Source organism: Heteronotia binoei, chromosome 15 (assembly GCF_032191835.1).
Source record: "Heteronotia binoei isolate CCM8104 ecotype False Entrance Well chromosome 15, APGP_CSIRO_Hbin_v1, whole genome shotgun sequence".
Classification (NCBI taxonomy): domain Eukaryota; kingdom Metazoa; phylum Chordata; class Lepidosauria; order Squamata; family Gekkonidae; genus Heteronotia; species Heteronotia binoei.
The window spans coordinates 3,005,351-3,021,264 of NC_083237.1; the positions used below are offsets into that span (position 1 = coordinate 3,005,351).

The following is a 15,914-nucleotide window of genomic DNA, read 5'->3' on the forward strand; positions in this document are numbered from 1 at the left end:
CTGAGGTTTTTCACACCTACTTGCCTGGACCCTTTTTAGTTGGAGATGCCGGGGATTGAACCTGGGACCTTCTGTTTACCAAGCAGATGCTCTGCCACTGAGCCACCGATCCCTCCCCTCCATTTGCTGCATTGTTGTCCACTCAGTCAGTTTTGGGAAATTCTTCCATAGCTCCTTATGACCCATTTTGATTTTTTTGGCAACTTGATGGATCTGCAGACCAGGCCGCTTCATGGCTCTTCTCCCAGTTCCAACCGTGCAAGAACAAATTAGGTATCTCTGGTCTCCTGGGATCTTCCCCTCCAACCGATCTGTTCCTTCTCCCTGCTCCCTGTCATTTTACTTGATTGATTGATTGATTTAGTAGGCATATATTCCGCCCTTTCCCATAACGGGCTCAGGGCAGATCACAACATAAACTGAACAACAATTAAAAACCTTAAATTTAAGAACAATACAATAACATTAGCAAATCAAACAATAGAACAATAAAACAAATCGGTGCGTTGTCAGGCAGGAAGGGGACATTTCACAGAATACAGCAGTTTTCGGCCCCAAACGAATGATGGTGGTAATAAATTGGATAGTCCCATACACAGTAAAGCTTGATATCCCAACAAGGGAGGCCGACTGATGGAATAGTTGCTGGAATAGACTGCCCACTGCCTCAACCAAAGGCCCGGCAGAACAGCTCCGTCTTACAGGCCCTATGAAATGATAGTAATTCAGGTAGGGCCCGGATCTCCATAGAGAGCTGATTCCATCAAGCAGGGGCCAGAGCTGAAAAGGCCCTGCCCCTGGTTGAGGCAAAACGGATGTCCTTTGGGCCGGGGGTGGTCAGGATAATCCATCAGAGAGTTCATCCTTTTATCCCGTGACTACTAGGCTTATTCAGGAGTCTTGGGTGAGATGTCATGTGGAAGTCCAAGAATATATGTTTAGCAGATCACCCTTGTTAACCTTCTTCTAAAACCTCCCCCAAAATGTGTATTGAGCCAGGATTATCCTTTGCCAAAACCCCTGTGTTTGCCCTTTGTTCGTCAGTAGACTTAATAATTGTCTGTTTGCTAATGGATTCTTCTAATTTACCCAGAACAGGCATTAGATTAATTGGCCTGTAATTCCCTTTGGACTGTGTCAAGAGCATGAATCACATTAACTCCCGTTCAAAACTGAAGACTGGGGAGAGGAAGAAGCAGGGCCTTTTCAGCTGTGGCTCCTCATCTGTTGAATCCCGCTTGCATGCACGCTGCTTTTATCCTGTGCTTCCTCTACATGGAAACATACCTGGTTCTCCCAAACACTCATGAACCGTGAGAGGCAGGTTGGCTGAGAGAAAAAGGCCATGGCTGACCCACAAGCAGCCCACTAGAGTTGGTGCTTGGGTGGGTCTCCCCAGCCCTCCTGAAGGCTCTGTTTTTTGGTTTGTTGCTCAACTGGGGATTTCTTAAATTGTGTGTCGATTATTTGTATGTGTATCTTATTTAACTTCTGAGCCTCTTACGTTAATTGTTTGATTCTTTGCTGCTTTTTAAATGGACTGAGTCGTGTCCTTTTCTGCTGTCTTTGCTTATCACTTTGGGGTTTCTTCCTAGCGTCAAGGATAGTGTCATAATATGTTTTAGTTAATTGTTTTAACAGGTTTTTAAGGTTAATTAATGTCTAATTTAATGTTTCTAATGTAACTGTTTTATTGTTTGGTGCACCATTGGTCATCGTATTGTTAGCCGCCCTGAGCCTGCTTCGGCAGGGGAGGGCGGGGTACAAATAAAAATTTATTATTATATATTATTATTATTATAGCTTTCTTTTAATTCTAATTTGAAGAACTTTTTGCTCCATTCCCGCACCTTTGCTAATCTTTTTTGCAAGCAACCTGGTTCTCTTTCTCTGACATCTGTCAGGAGTTTTGCCTGTGCAACCCACTGAATTTATCTTGGGGTTTCTGCTTTTGCGTGATGCCACTCCAAATAGGACGTGTATTTTTAAACACAGAGCTTTCCATAGCAGTTTAGTGTATGGCAGCAAACTTAAATCTGTCTGTTTGCAAAATAGGAAAGAGTCCAGTAGCACTGTTAAGTCTAACAGAATATATTGTAGCATAAGCTTTTGAGAAACACAGCTCTCTTGCATCCTTAAAGGTGCTCTTGGTCTCTTTACGATTTTGTAGCAGCAGAAAAGAGCAAGAGGCCAGGAACAACTTTGAGACTAATAAAATTTGTAGCAAGGGAGGAGCTTTTGGGAGTCACTATAGTCACTTCCTCAGATGCAGCTAGAATGAGTCCATCTGTCCTTATATCCCATTCTAACTAGCGGTGTCTATCTGGAAAACTCCCCTGCCACAAATTTTGCTAGTCTTTTAGGGCTCTCCTGAATTCTTGCCTCTTTTTACTTTCGAAAGCTGCAATGCTGTGACATTGATTTATTTGAGCCTTTGAGTGTATAACATAAAATCTCCACTTGAAAATTTTCACCCCTTAAGTGCTTTAAAGGTAGCCCCCTGTGCAAGCACCAGGCGTTTCCGACTCGGGTGGCGTCGCATCGCAACATTTTCATGGCAGACTTTTTTACAGGGTGGTTTGCCATTACCTTCCCCAGTCAACTATGCTTCCCCCACCCCCCCCAGCAAACTGGGTACTCCTTTTACCGACCTCTGAAGAAAGGAAGGCTGAGTCAACCTTGAGCCGGCTACCTGAACCCAGCTTCTGCGGGACTCGAACTCAGAAGAAGATATTGGATTTATATCCCGCCCTCCACGCTGAATCTCAGAGCGGCTCACAATCTCCTTTAGCTTCCTCCCTCACAACAGACACCCTGTGAGGTAGATGAAGAGATTGGATTTATATCCCGCCCTCCACTCCGAAGAGTCTCAGAGCGGCTCACAATCTCCTTTCCCTTCCCCCCCACAACAGACACCCTGTGAGGTAGATGAAGATATTGGATTTATATCCCGCCCTCCACTCCGAAGAGTCTCAGAGCGGCTCACAATCTCCTTTATCTTCCTCCCCCACAACAGACACCCTGTGAGGTGGGTGAGGCTGAGAGAGCTCTCTCAGAAGCTGCCATTTCAAGGACAACCTCAGGTCACGAGCACAGAGCTTGGACTGCAGTACTTCAGCTTTACCACTCTGCTGGAGAAGCCCAAAACCTGGGCTTCCCCAACCTTTTGAGTGAAGCAGAGTGTACGAAGCTGTGACGAACCAATGCAGAGTGCGCGTATAGTAATTCTCTACTAAAGTTCCGTTTGTCTGCCTACCGGCCGTTTTGAATGATTGATTTTAAATGATTGTGTTTATATTGTCGTCTGTCTTGAGTTCCTACAAAATAGAAAGGCTGCTACGAAATGTTTTCAATAAGTAAATAAGGGAAGGCTTTTCAGCTTACAAAGACCTGAGAGTTCTGTCCCTTTTTAATTTTTCCTAGCTTCTCTCACGATGTCTGGCCCCACCTGGCTCCCCCCAAAGCAGGTGTGCGTCTCGGGGTCTCCTGGTATCCTGGTCTCCGCTCCAGTGGCTTGCAAGCCCCAGAAGAGTTTTGCTACTGCTCCCGCCGCCCCCAGGCCCCTGTACGGATCTCAGGAGGCCAACGGGACTATGAGTGCCATGGGGCCGGCCCCTCGGTACCCACCCCCTGCAGCAGGTAATGGGTCTGCTGGGAAGTTGGGTGAGCAGAAGCGTTAATGGCAGGCAGCTGTCTCTAGAGCTGTGGTTTCCAGAAGGGCCGTGCTGCCTGCTTTAGGAAGGAGTGGGAACCTGGAACATCTGGCCACGGATGCCACTTAAAGGGTTGCCATCCCTTCAGGTGGGTAACACAACAAACAAAATACAAGCTAGTGACCAATTTACTAGAAATATATAGAAACCCGTCAAATGTCCAAACATGCACATTCAAGTCCCAAGTAGTGCGGTGACAAGCCAATCGATTAAGTACTTGTTTCTTTCCAGGCTTCATCAGACCTGGGACCGATATTGATTCAATATATGGCTTCTTTACATAATTTTTAAAAAATGGGACAGCAGAGCATCTCCAACAGCAATTTCACATTGGCTACATAAGAACATAAGAGAAGCGATGTTGGATCAGGCCAAAGGCCCCTCCAGTCCAACACTCTGTGTCACATAAGAACATAAGAGAAGCCGTGTTGGATCAGGCCAAAGGCCCCTCCAGTCCAACACTCTGTGTCACATAAGAGTGTAAGAGAATCCATGTTGGATCAGGCCAGCGGCCCATCCAGTCCAACATTCTGTGTCACAGAAGAACAGAAGAGAATCCATGTTGGATCAGGCCAATGGCCCCTCCAGTCCAACATTCTGTGTCACAGAAGAACAGAAGAGAAGCCATGTTGGATCAGGCCAAAGGCCCCTCCAGTCCAACACTCTGTGTCACATAAGAATGTAAGAGAATCCATGTTGGATCAGGCCAGCGGCCCATCCAGTCCAACATTCTGTGTCACAGAAGAACAGAAGAGAATCCATGTTGGATCAGGCCAATGGCCCCTCCAGTCCAACATTCTGTGTCACAGAAGAACAGAAGAGAAGCCATGTTGGATCAGGCCAAAGGCCCCTCCAGTCCAACACTCTGTGTCACAGAAGAACAGAAGAGAAGCCATGTTGGATCAGGCCAATGGCCCATCCAGTCCAACACTCTGTCACATAAGAATGTAAGAGAATCCATGTTGGATCAGGCCAAAGGCCCCTCCAGTCCAACACTCTGTGTCACATAAGAACATAAAAGAAGCCCTGTTGGATCAGGCCCATCCAGTCCAACACTCTGTGTCACATAAGAACATAAGAGAAGCCCTGTTGGATCAGGCCCATCCAGTCCAACACTCTGTGTCACATAAGAACATAAAAGAAGCCCTGTTGGATCAGGCCCATCCAGTCCAACACTCTGTGTCACATAAGAACATAAGAGAAGCCCTGTTGGATCAGGCCCATCCAGTCCAACACTGTGTCACATAAGAACATAAGAGAAGCCCTGTTGGATCAGGCCCATCCAGTCCAACACTCTGTGTCACATAAGAACATAAGAGAAGCCCTGTTGGATCAGGCCAAAGGCCCCTCCAGTCCAACACTCTGTGTCACATAAGAATGTAAGAGAATCCATGTTGGATCAGGCCAGCGGCCCATCCAGTCCAACATTCTGTGTCACAGAAGAACAGAAGAGAAGCCATGTTGGATCAGCCAATGGCCCATCCAGTCCAACCCTCTGTATCACACAGTGGCCAGTATAACACCAGAGAGAGAGAGAGAGAGAGAGAGGCTAATAGCCACTGATGGACCTCTGCTCCATATTTTTATCCAATCCCATCTTGAAGCTGGCTGTGCTTGTGGCCGCCACCACCTCCCGTGGCAGTGAATTCCACATGTTAATCACCCTTTGGGTGAAGAAGTACTTCCTTTTATCCGTTTTAACCCGACTGCTCAGCAATTTCATGGAATGCCCACGAGTTCTTGTATTGTGAGAAAGGGAGAAAAGGACTTCTCTACTTTCTCCATCCCATGCATCATCTTGTAAACCTCTCAGTATGAGCTGATGAAGACTGGAAAGAAGTACTTAATCGATTGGCTTGTCACCGCACTACTTTGGGACTTGAATGTACACGTTTTGGACATTTGGACGGGTTTCTATATATTTCTTAGTAAATTGGTCACCAGCTTGTATTTTGTTTGTTGTGTTATCCATTATAGTGACCTCTCTCGGATTGTATTCCATCCTCCAGGTGAGGCCTGGAGATCTCCCAGTATTACAGTTGTACTCTGATGAGGGCTCTACACCCCCCCACCCCTAACATCCAGGTATTTTCCAACCCAGAGCTGGCCACCCTAATACCAAAGATCTTCTTGGGAATGGAGTTCGACATTGGGAGGAGGCATCAGAAGCCTCTCTACCCAGTGAAAAAAACGAAAGTTTGAGTGTTACAAGCACTTTTGTCCAAGCACCTTTTTGCCTTTCAAGCAAGGAGTTTGGACTTTAAGAGGATTTCCTGGGACATTGAATATTTAATAATTCTGGCACTTAATATCGCTATGAATGGTGTGGTTTTCGATGAGCAACATAAATTGTGCAACGTGAGTGGGTTCAAGCATTAGAAAAAAAGTATATCGCAATGTGTCAGAGAGTGGCAGTTTTGTTTAATCGCAGTATTGTGTAGTATGTTTTTATCCTCCAGAAGGGGGCCTGCGGATCTCCCAGCATTACAGTCGCACCCCTCCCAACCCAGAGCTGGGCACCCTAAATGCCAAATAAAGCTGCCAACCTCCGGGCCAGAGATCTGTCAGCAGTACAGCTGATCTCTAGGTGAAAGGGATCAGAGCCGCCGCAGAAGACTTTGGAGACTGGACTGTGTGGCGTTTACCCGCTGTCCCCTCCCCAAAGCTCCCAAGGTTTTTTCCAACCTGGCACTGGCAATCCCAGTGCCTCGTCTGAGTCCCTTTTTCCCTGCTCCTTTCTGCACCAGCTTGGCGAGTAGCTGGTCTTTGAGGTTTGCTGGGAGCCTGAATTTGCCCCAGGCGATATGATTGAAGTCCCATCTGTGTGCAGCGGGGCTGGGCCAGCTCCTGGCTGAAGCCTTCTGCCGAGAAACATCTGCAGCCACAAGCTCTTGGCCTCCGTCCACGGCAGTCAAGCGGGTTGTATAACCACGGTATCTTTAGCAGATGAGCGTTGGCTTGGGGAGGAGACGGTCACAGGACAGGCGGTGGGGGGTGGGGGACGGGAATGAGGCATGAAGAGTTCGGCGGCAACGCCCCTCTGCTTTGTCATGATAGAGCCAGGCGTCTCTCCTGCCCTCGCAGCACGCAGCAGACTGGAGGCCAGCAGAAGGTCGAGGGTCTTGAGAGGTCCCCGTAACTCATGGCCACTGGATTTTGGGATCCACGTCAGCACAACCAAACCAGTTTCGCGCTAGACATTTAATCCTGGTTTAGCCCTTTCCCCAGGCTGACATTCTGCATTCAAACCATAGAATCATAAAGTCAGTCATAGAGTTGGTTTATCTGATTCTATGATTCTAGTGTCAAAGCAGCCCCGCGGCACAGAGTGGTGAAGCTGCAGTCCTGCAGTCAGGGATCTCTGCTCACGACCTGAGTTCGTTTCCGGCGGAAGCTGGGTTCAGGTAGCCGGCTCGAGGTTGACTCAGCCTTCCATCTTTCCGAGGTTGGTGAAAGGAGCACCCAGCTTGCTGAGGGTAAAGTGTAGAGGACTGGGGAAGGCAATGCAAACCACCCCGTAAAAAAAGTCTGCCGTGAAAACATTGTGATGCGATGTCACCCCAGAGTCGGAAACGACTGGTGCTTGTACAGGGGACTACCTTTACCTTTTACGATTCTAGCGTAGAATGTCAGTTTGGGGACAGGGCTAAACCAGGATTAAAGGTCTAGTGTGAAATTGGTCCCAGGTTTTGGGAAGAATTTAATGAAGATGTGATTGTGTCTTCTAGAGCCAGTTTGGTGTAGTGGTTAAGTGCGCGGACGCTTATCTGGGAGAACCGGGTTTGATGCCTCACTCTTCCACATGGCACCTACTGGAGTGACCTTGAGTCAGTCACAAGTTCCTTGCCAGAGTTGCTTTCTCAAGAGCAGTTCTCTCAGACCTCTCCCAGCCCCACCCACCTCACAGGGTGGCTGTTGTGGGGGAGGAAGGTAAAGGAGATTGTAAGACGCTCTGCAACTCTGATTCAGAGAGAAGGGTGGGGTATAAATCTACAGTTGTCTTCTAGCCGCGTGGCCTCAAAGGAAACTCTTATCCAAAAGTGGGACACCGCTGTGGTACAAGATACTGGTGGGGTTGCCAGTTTCCAGATGGTACCTGGAGTTCTCCTGGGATTACAGCTGATTTCCAAACTACAGAGATCAGTCTCCTTTGAGAGAAACGGCTGCTTTGAACGGCAAATTGTATGCATTATGCCTTGATGAGTCCCCTTCCTTCCCCAGTCCCCACCCCCAAACTCCCGGTATTTTCCCAAATGTGAGTTGGCAGAAGGGCTTTTTCTAAAGCAGGAATTCCTTTGCCTATTAGGCCATACACCCCTAATGTAGCCAGTCCTCCTGGAGCTTACAGTAGGCCCTGTACGAAGAGCCCTGTAAGCTCTTGGAGGATTGGCTGATATCAGGGGGTGTGGCCTAATATGCAAAGGAGTTCCTGCTACAAAAAAACAGCCCTAGGCAGCCTTATAGCCAACAGCCAGCCAGTTTGGTGTAGTGGTTAAGTGCGTGGACTCTTATCTTGGAGAACTGGGTTTGATTCCCCACTGCTCCGCTTGCAGCTGCTGGAATGGCTTTGGGCCAGCCGTAGCTCTCGCAGGAGTTGTCCTGAAAGGGCAGCTTCTGTCAGAGCTCTCTCAGCCCCACCCACCTCACAGGGTGTCTGTTGTATGTGTGTGTGTGGGGGGGGGGAAGGTATTGGGATTGCTCTGGGACTCTGAGATTCAGAGTACAGGGCAGGATATAAATCCAACATCTTCTTCTTCTTCTCAAATAGCCCTCCCCTCCCTAAAAACTGTCCTGCTGCCTTTAAAGTCCATCTGAGCCCCCCGCCCGCCCTTCACCACAGCTTGTGCCAGTGAGTTCCACAAGTCAATGGCTCTTCTTTCTGTCTCTCTTCAATCTCCTGCAATGGTCCTCTTCGCCCTGTTGGGAGGCCCTAGCTGGAGGGACAAAGAGCCTAAATCTCTGACCCGTCCCCCCCCCTCTTTTTCACACCAGGGCCCCCTTCCCTTCCGCAGGAGGCCCCAGCTGAGCACCACTACCCAGCCAAAGAGGAGCGAGGATTGGGGGTTCGTGGGGCAGCATCTCTCCTCCGGGCTACCCCGGGCAGGTGAGTTGGGGAGGGGACTGCGAGGTGGAGAAGCTGCTGGCTGGGGAAGCTCCTTTTCCCCTGCCTGTGAGGTTCCCTTGCCTTTTGGAACCGAGAGCCCGGCAGTTCATATGGTGTGGGAAGCTACCCCTGTTGAACTTCTGCTTGGTGAGCTGCTGGGGGTAGGGATTCAAGCCGCACAGGGGGAAGTCGCGGTGCAGTGGGGAGACGGCAGCCCCCTTGTAGTGCTGGTGAGCGCAGTTCCCTCCAAGCTGTGCTAGGGGTGCTCAAAAGCAGCCAGCTCAAAAGATTTCTGCTTCAGCTCACAGCCTCCAGTGGAAACAATGGAGGATGGGGGGCACCTCCTTCTGGGCCCACAGAATTAGACCCTGTGGTCCAATCTTCTTGAAACCTGGAGAGGTTTTTGAGGAGAGGCATTCGTAGCTACGCTGCAGATTTGGTGTCTCTGCTCAAAAAACAGTCCCCTGAGCCCCAGATACCCCCCCAGACCGATTCTCCATTATAGCCTATGGGGCCATTGACTATAATGGTCCCCATAGGCTACAATGGAGCTGGGGAGGGAGGAGAGGAAACGTTTTTGGGCACCTCTCATGCTTTTCAATAGATTTGTAAGCAGCCTTGAGTCACTGAAAAAAGTGGGGTATAAATATTTGAATAAACAATTAGTTTTGGGCAGGTTGGTTGCATTTAAGTAGCTTTAAGCGAGGCAGTTTGGTGTAGTGGTTAAGTATGCAGACTCTTATCTGGGAGAGCTGGGTTTGATTCCCCACTCCTCCACTTGCACCTGCTGGCATGGCCTTGGGTCAGCAGAGCTCTCTTATCTGGGAGAACCGGGTTGATTCCCCCCTCCTCCACTTGCAGCTGCTGGAATGGCCTTGGGTCAGCCACAGCTCTTGTAGGAGTTGTTCTTGAAAGAGCAGCTGCTGTGAGAGCCCTCTCAGCCCCACCCACCTCACAGGGTGTCTGTTGCGGGGGAGAAGATATAGGCGATTGTAAGCCACTCTGAGCCTCTGATTCAGAGAGAAGGGTGGGGTATAAATCCACAGGCGTCTTCTTCCTGTTCCTCCTCTGTAATGCTTGTTGTCCTATTTACTAAAAAAGGCAAAGTAGACTGCAAGAGTTCCCCCTTTCCAGCTGGTATGTTTTCTAAGACTCAGCACTGGGCGACCGTCTAAGGCCAAGTCTGCCAATATAGTAATAGTGGACAGAGGTGGGTGAAATTTGACTTGATTCTGAGAGAGCAGTTTGGTGTAATGGTGAAGTGTGCGGACTCTTATCTGGGAGAACTGGGTTTGATTCCCCACTCCTCCACTTGCACCTGCTGGCATGGCCTTGGGTCAGCCATAGCTCTGGCAGAGGTTGTCCTTGAAAGGGCAGCTGCTGTGAGAGCCCTCTCCAGCCCCACCCACCTCACAGGGTGTCTGTTGTGGGGAGGAAGGGAAAGGAGATTGTAGGCCGCTCTGAGACTCTGTCCTTGAAAGGGCAGCTTCTCTGAGAGCCTCTCCAGCCCCACCCACCTCACAGGGTGTCTGTTGTGGGGGAGGAAGGGAAAGGAGATTGTAGGCCGCTCTGAGACTCTGTCCTTGAAAGGGCAGCTGCTGGGAGAGCCCTCTCCAGCCCCACCCACCTCACAGGGTGTCTGTTGTGGGGGAGGAAGGGAAAGGAGATTGTAGGCCGCTCTGAGACTCTGTCCTTGAAAGGGCAGCTTCTCTGAGAGCCCTCTCCAGCCCCACCCACCTCACAGGGGGGTTTGTTGTGGGGGAGGAAGGGAAAGGAGATTGTAAGCTGCTTTGAGACTCTTGAGTGGAGGGCGGAATATAAATCCAATGTTGTCGTCGTCTTCTTCTCCTGATGCTTAAATTATACCTAAAATATAGTTTAAATATAATTTAAAAGAATTTTTCTGGTTTTTTTACAAGGTTATGGAGGTAATCTGAAAAAAAATGAATTGACAGTCAAAGGCAGACTCGCTGCTTTAACGCGACACGCGTTTTTTTTCTTTGCTCATGGGGTAGAATTTCTGCTGGCAACACTGTGGCGCTTAGAAGGAACCCCCCTCACCCTCTCTCTCTCTTGTGAGCCCCACAGTTGAAAGAAGACCTACCCCCCTTCTCCCCCTCCCTCTCCCCTCCCTTCTCCCCCCTTCTCCCCTCCCTTCTCCCCTCCCTTCTCCCTCCCTTCTCCCCCCTTCTCCCCTCCTTCTCCCCTCCCTTCTCCCCTCCCTTCTCCCCTCCCTTCTCCCCCCTTCTCCCCTCCCTTCTCCCCTCCCTTCTCCCCTCCCTTCTCCCCTCCCTTCTCCCCTCCCTTCTCCCCCCTTCTCCCCTCCCTTCTCCCTCCCTTCTCCCCTCCCTTCTCCCCCCTTCTCCCCTCCCTTCTCCCCTCCCTTCTCCCCTCCCTTCTCCCCCCTTCTCCCCTCCCTTCTCCCCTCCCTTCTCCCCCCTTCTCCCTCCCCTTCTCCGCCTCCCTTCTCCCCTCCCCTTCTCCCCTCCCTTCTCCCCTCCCCTCTCCCCTCCCTTCTCCCCTCCCTTCTCTCCCCCCCTTCTCCCCCCCTTCTCCCCCCCTTCTTTGTCCCCTCAGGGCCCCTCCCTGGACCAGCGCCCGGCTCGCTCTTCCAGCATTGACGTCCAGATAGACTCCCTCACCAACATGCTGGCGGATATGGAGAGCACCGGGCACCGCCGGGGTGAGAGGCAGGTAGGGCACCTAGAGGGAGGTGGAGAGGGGAGTGTCTCCCTGTGTGTGTTCCCCTGCCCAGGTCTGACCTGAATTTCCTGCCTTCCTCCAGAACGTGGATTCTGCTCCGTACCCACCTGCCCCGCCGCATCCGGGTGCCTACAAACCTACCGGTGCCTACAAGCCAGGATCCTCAGAAGCCTTCCCCACAGCTTCCGCCGCTGACTCTTACGCCAAGAGTGTGCCTTACGGAGGTCAGCCAATGCCAGCCTACCCGGTCTCCTCAGGGCTGCCCTCCCAGTACGGCACTCCTGTCACCGGCGACTCTTACGGAGCGGGATACCACCGGGCGACGGCAGTCTCCAAGCCGTTCCCCCAGCCAACGCCGGCTTCCTACGCCACGGCCTCCACTTCCGCCGGTCCGCATTTCAACGTTCAAGTGAAGGTGGCCCAGCCAGTCCCGGGCTACAACCAGCCACGGCGCAGGGCGGAGCAAGCGTATGGCCCTCCGTCCCCGCAGCCTGGCTATGGGCAAAGCCGCCCCCTCAGTATGCCTCAGAGCCGGGGCTCAGGACCCGACCCCACGACGCAGAGCCCTGGTACCCGGACCCCCCATCTTACGGCAAGCGGGTGGGCGAGGGGGAGTTCTACGCCGGACCTGGAGGGCACTCCAAGCTGGGCTCGCCGGGAGGGCAGTACCAATCTGGATTGGCGAAGCCAGGGAAGGAGGAGTTGGCGCCCTTGTCCCAGATGCCGGCCGGCGGCGGAGGGTTGAGATACCAGCACCAGGTAAGAAGACCAAGGCGGACATTGCCCCAGGGAATGTGGGAGAAGTAGAGTTGCCAGCTCCAGTTGTGAAACTCCTGGAGATTTGGGGAGCGGAGACAGGAGAGGGAGGGGTCTTGGAGGGGAGGAACCTCAACAGCGTATAAGGCCACCCGGAGTAGATTCTCCCTGGGCAGCCACTTTCTCTAGGAGCCTCTGGAGAACCGGGTTTGATTCCCCACTCCTCCACTTGCAGCTGCTGGAATGGCCTTGGGTCAGCCAGAGCTCTGGCAGAGGTTGTCCTTGAAAGGGCAGCTGCTGGGAGAGCCCTCTCAGCCCCACTCACCTCACGAGGTGTCTGTTGTGGGGGAGGAAGGGAAAGGAGATTGTGAGCCACTCTGAGAGTGGAGGGCAGAATGGAAATCCAGTGTTGTCGTCTTATAGTTCTGGGAAGAAGACTGTAGATTTATACCCCTCCCTTCTCTCTGAATCAGTCTCAGAGCAGCTTACAATCTCCTTTCCCTTCCTCCCCCCACAACAGACACCCTGTGAGGTAGATGAAGATACTGGAGGGCGGGGTATAAATAAAATTTTATTATTATTATTATTATTATTTGTATCCCGCCCTCCACTCTGAAGAGTCTCAGAGCGGCTCACCATCTCCTTTCCAATCCTCCCCACAACAGGACACCCTGTGAGGTGGGGGTGGGGCTGAGAGAGCTCTGACAGAAGCTGCCCTTTCAAGGACAACCTCTGCCAGAGCTATGGCTGACCCAAGGCCATTCCAGCAGCTGCAAGTGGAGGAGGGGGGGATTCAAACCTGGTTCTCCCAGATAAGAGTCCGCCCACTTAACCACTACACCAAACGGACTCTCTCTGAAGGACCTCAGCAGGGTATAAGGCCACTCAGAGTCGATTCTCCCATGCAGCCCGAGGGAGAGGTGGGTTCCTGGCTGTCTTGGAAGAGGCAGAGAATTATAGCCACAAAAATGTGGAGCAGAGGCTGAGAACATCAGAAGAGCCTTGCTGCATCAGACCAGTGAGGGTCCACCCAGTCCAGCATCCTGTCTGAGTCAGTTTGGTGTAGTGGTGAACAGTGGTGGACTCTAAGCTGGAGGACTGGGTTCGATTCACATGCAGCCTGCTGGGGTAACCTTGGGCCAGTCCCAGTTTTCTCAGAGCTCTCTCAGTCCCGGGGCTATGTATGTACCTATTTAAGATTAGGTAGCAGAGATTAAAAAAAAAATCCCTTTATAAAAAGCACAGGCAAACACAAAGATTTTTTTTAAAATTGTAAAATAAACCATGCTTAAAACATTAGCCCTTGTTGGTCTTAAAGGTGCTTTCTTTGTATCTCTCCCATGGGATCCAGGGAACTGGGCAAAGGAAGCTCTGGCTCTTTCCTTCCTACCCCAAGGGGCCAGGAGGGGGAGGAGCCTCAGCCAATAGAAGGAAGAGAGGCTTGGCTCAGTAGGAAGGAAGCAGATGACAGCCAGTTGCTCGGAGGCCTGATAGGAGCCCTCCAGGGCCTGATTTGGCCCCCCAACTGCATGTTTGACACCCCTGCTCTTGAGGGCCACAACAAGGCTTATTTTGTGACCTTCCCCTCGCCTTTCCAGTCCCCATAACAGGGTCTTCCCCTCTAAAGGCAGAAAGAGTCTTGAGGGCTTTACAGTTTTGTGGCGTTGTTTCCAAGCAGCCGGAATGTGTTTGCAGGAGGCTCCTGTTTCAATGCAGCAACTCCCATCTCTGGGGGACAGGCCCTCGGATCAGGGGCTGTCCTGGATGACCAGTGAAGGAAATGGCACTCAGCACATGCTCAGAGGCCCTGCCCTCAATTACATCACGCCTACTGGCTTGAGCCACAGCCTTGGGAAAAAGGGGTCCTGGAGCAGTCTCTTGCTAATTCAACAGCACCCGCCACATCTGCGCTTCCTCTAGCTGAGGCGTGTCGAACTCATTTGTTATGAGGGCCAGATCTGACATAAATGAGACCATATTGTTGGTCCAGACATCAGTCACGCTGTCCAGCCATCTCCTCTTTTGCCGTCCCCTTCTTCTTTGCCTTCTGTCTTTCCCAGCATAAGGGACTTCTCCAGGGAGGCTCCTTCTCATTTGGTGGCCAAAGTATTTGAGCTTCAGCTTCAGAATCTGACCTTCCAGGGAACAGTCTGGGTTGATTTCCCTTAGGACTGACTGACTGGATCTTCTTGCAGTCCAAGGGACTCTCAAGAGTCTTCTGCAGGGAGGGCTTCCTTCTCATTGGGTGGCCAAAGGATTTGAGCTTCAGCATCTGACCTTCCAGGGAACAGTCAGGGTTGATTTCCCTTAGGTCTGGCTGATTGGATCTTCTTGCAGTCCGAGGGACTCTCAAGAGTCTTCTCCAGGGAGGGCTCCCTTCTCATTTGTGGCCAAAGTATTTGAGTTTCAGCTTCAGCATCTGACCTTCCAGGGAACAGTCTGGGTTGATTTCCCTTAGGACTGACTGACTGGATCTTCTTGCAGTCCAAGGGACTCTCAAGAGTCTTCTGCAGGGAGGGCTTCCTTCTCATTGGGTGGCCAAAGGATTTGAGCTTCAGCATCTGACCTTCCAGGGAACAGTCGGGGGTGATTTCCCTTAGGACTGGCTGATTGGATCTTCTTGCAGTCCGAGGGACTCTCAAGAGTCTTCTCCAGGGAGGGCTCCCTTCTCATTTGTGGCCAAAGTATTTGAGTTTCAGCTTCAGCATCTGACCTTAAAGTATTTGAGTTTCAGCTTCAGCATCTGACCTTCCAGGGAACAGTCGGGGTTGATTTCCCTTAGGACTGGCGGATTGGATCTTCTTGCAGTCCGAGGGACTCTCAAGAGTCTTCTCCAGCACCACATATATATATTTAAAAAAATTAAAACTTGCTTAAAATGCTAGCACTCGTTGCTCTTAAGGATGTTTTCTTTTATTTCTCCCATGGGATCCAGGGAACTGGACAAAGGAAGCTCTGGCTCTTTCCTTCCTTCCCCAGGGGACTTGGAGGGAGGAGCCTCAGCCAATGGAGAAAATAGAGGTTTTGCTCTGTAGCTCCTGTGCAATTGAGCAAGCCTTCCAAAGTAAGCTGTGATGCAGAAGGAAGCAAGAGAGAGGGAGAAGAAAGCAGACAGGAGCCAGTTGCTCGGAGGCCTGATAGGAGCCCTCTGGGGGGCCAGATTCGGCCCCCGAAATGCATGTTTGACACCCTTGCCCTAGCCTCTCTCTGTGTGGAGGATTCTCTGCTTCCTCTCTCCCTTGTTCACCCCCCACAGGCTCCCCCAAGCCGCCCAGAAGAAGAGCTGGATCGGCTGACAAAGAAACTTGTGTACGACATGAACAACCCTCCGTCCGGCGAATATTTTGGTGAGGAACCCGCACGGGAGATCTGGAAGTGGGGAGGGCCATATGTGTACCTATTTGAGATTAGGTAGAAACTTTATAAAGGAAACAAACACAAATAAAGATTTTTTTAAACTTAAAACATGCTTAAAACATTAGCACTCATTGGTCTTGAAGGTACTTTCTTTGTTTTTTTTCCCCGTGGGATCCAGGGAACGGGGCAAAGGAAGCTCTGGCTCTTTCCTTCCTTCCCCGGGGGACTGGGGGAGGGGGAGTCTCAGCCAGTAGAAGGAAGAGAGGCTTGGCTCAGGAGCT

At 51.1% G+C, this 15,914-nt stretch overlaps 1 protein-coding gene across 1 annotated transcript in view; it reads left to right on the forward strand.

Moving 5' to 3' along the window:
- Positions 1–15,914, forward strand: part of LOC132584589 (thyroid receptor-interacting protein 6-like) — a 41,194-nt gene that overhangs the window by 21,779 nt on the left and 3,501 nt on the right. Inside the window, 4 exon segments of the mRNA XM_060256491.1 lie at positions 11,395–11,511; positions 11,603–12,020; positions 12,023–12,279; positions 15,533–15,669. Of these exon segments, the coding sequence (XP_060112474.1) occupies positions 11,395–11,511; positions 11,603–12,020; positions 12,023–12,279; positions 15,533–15,669 (929 nt within the window).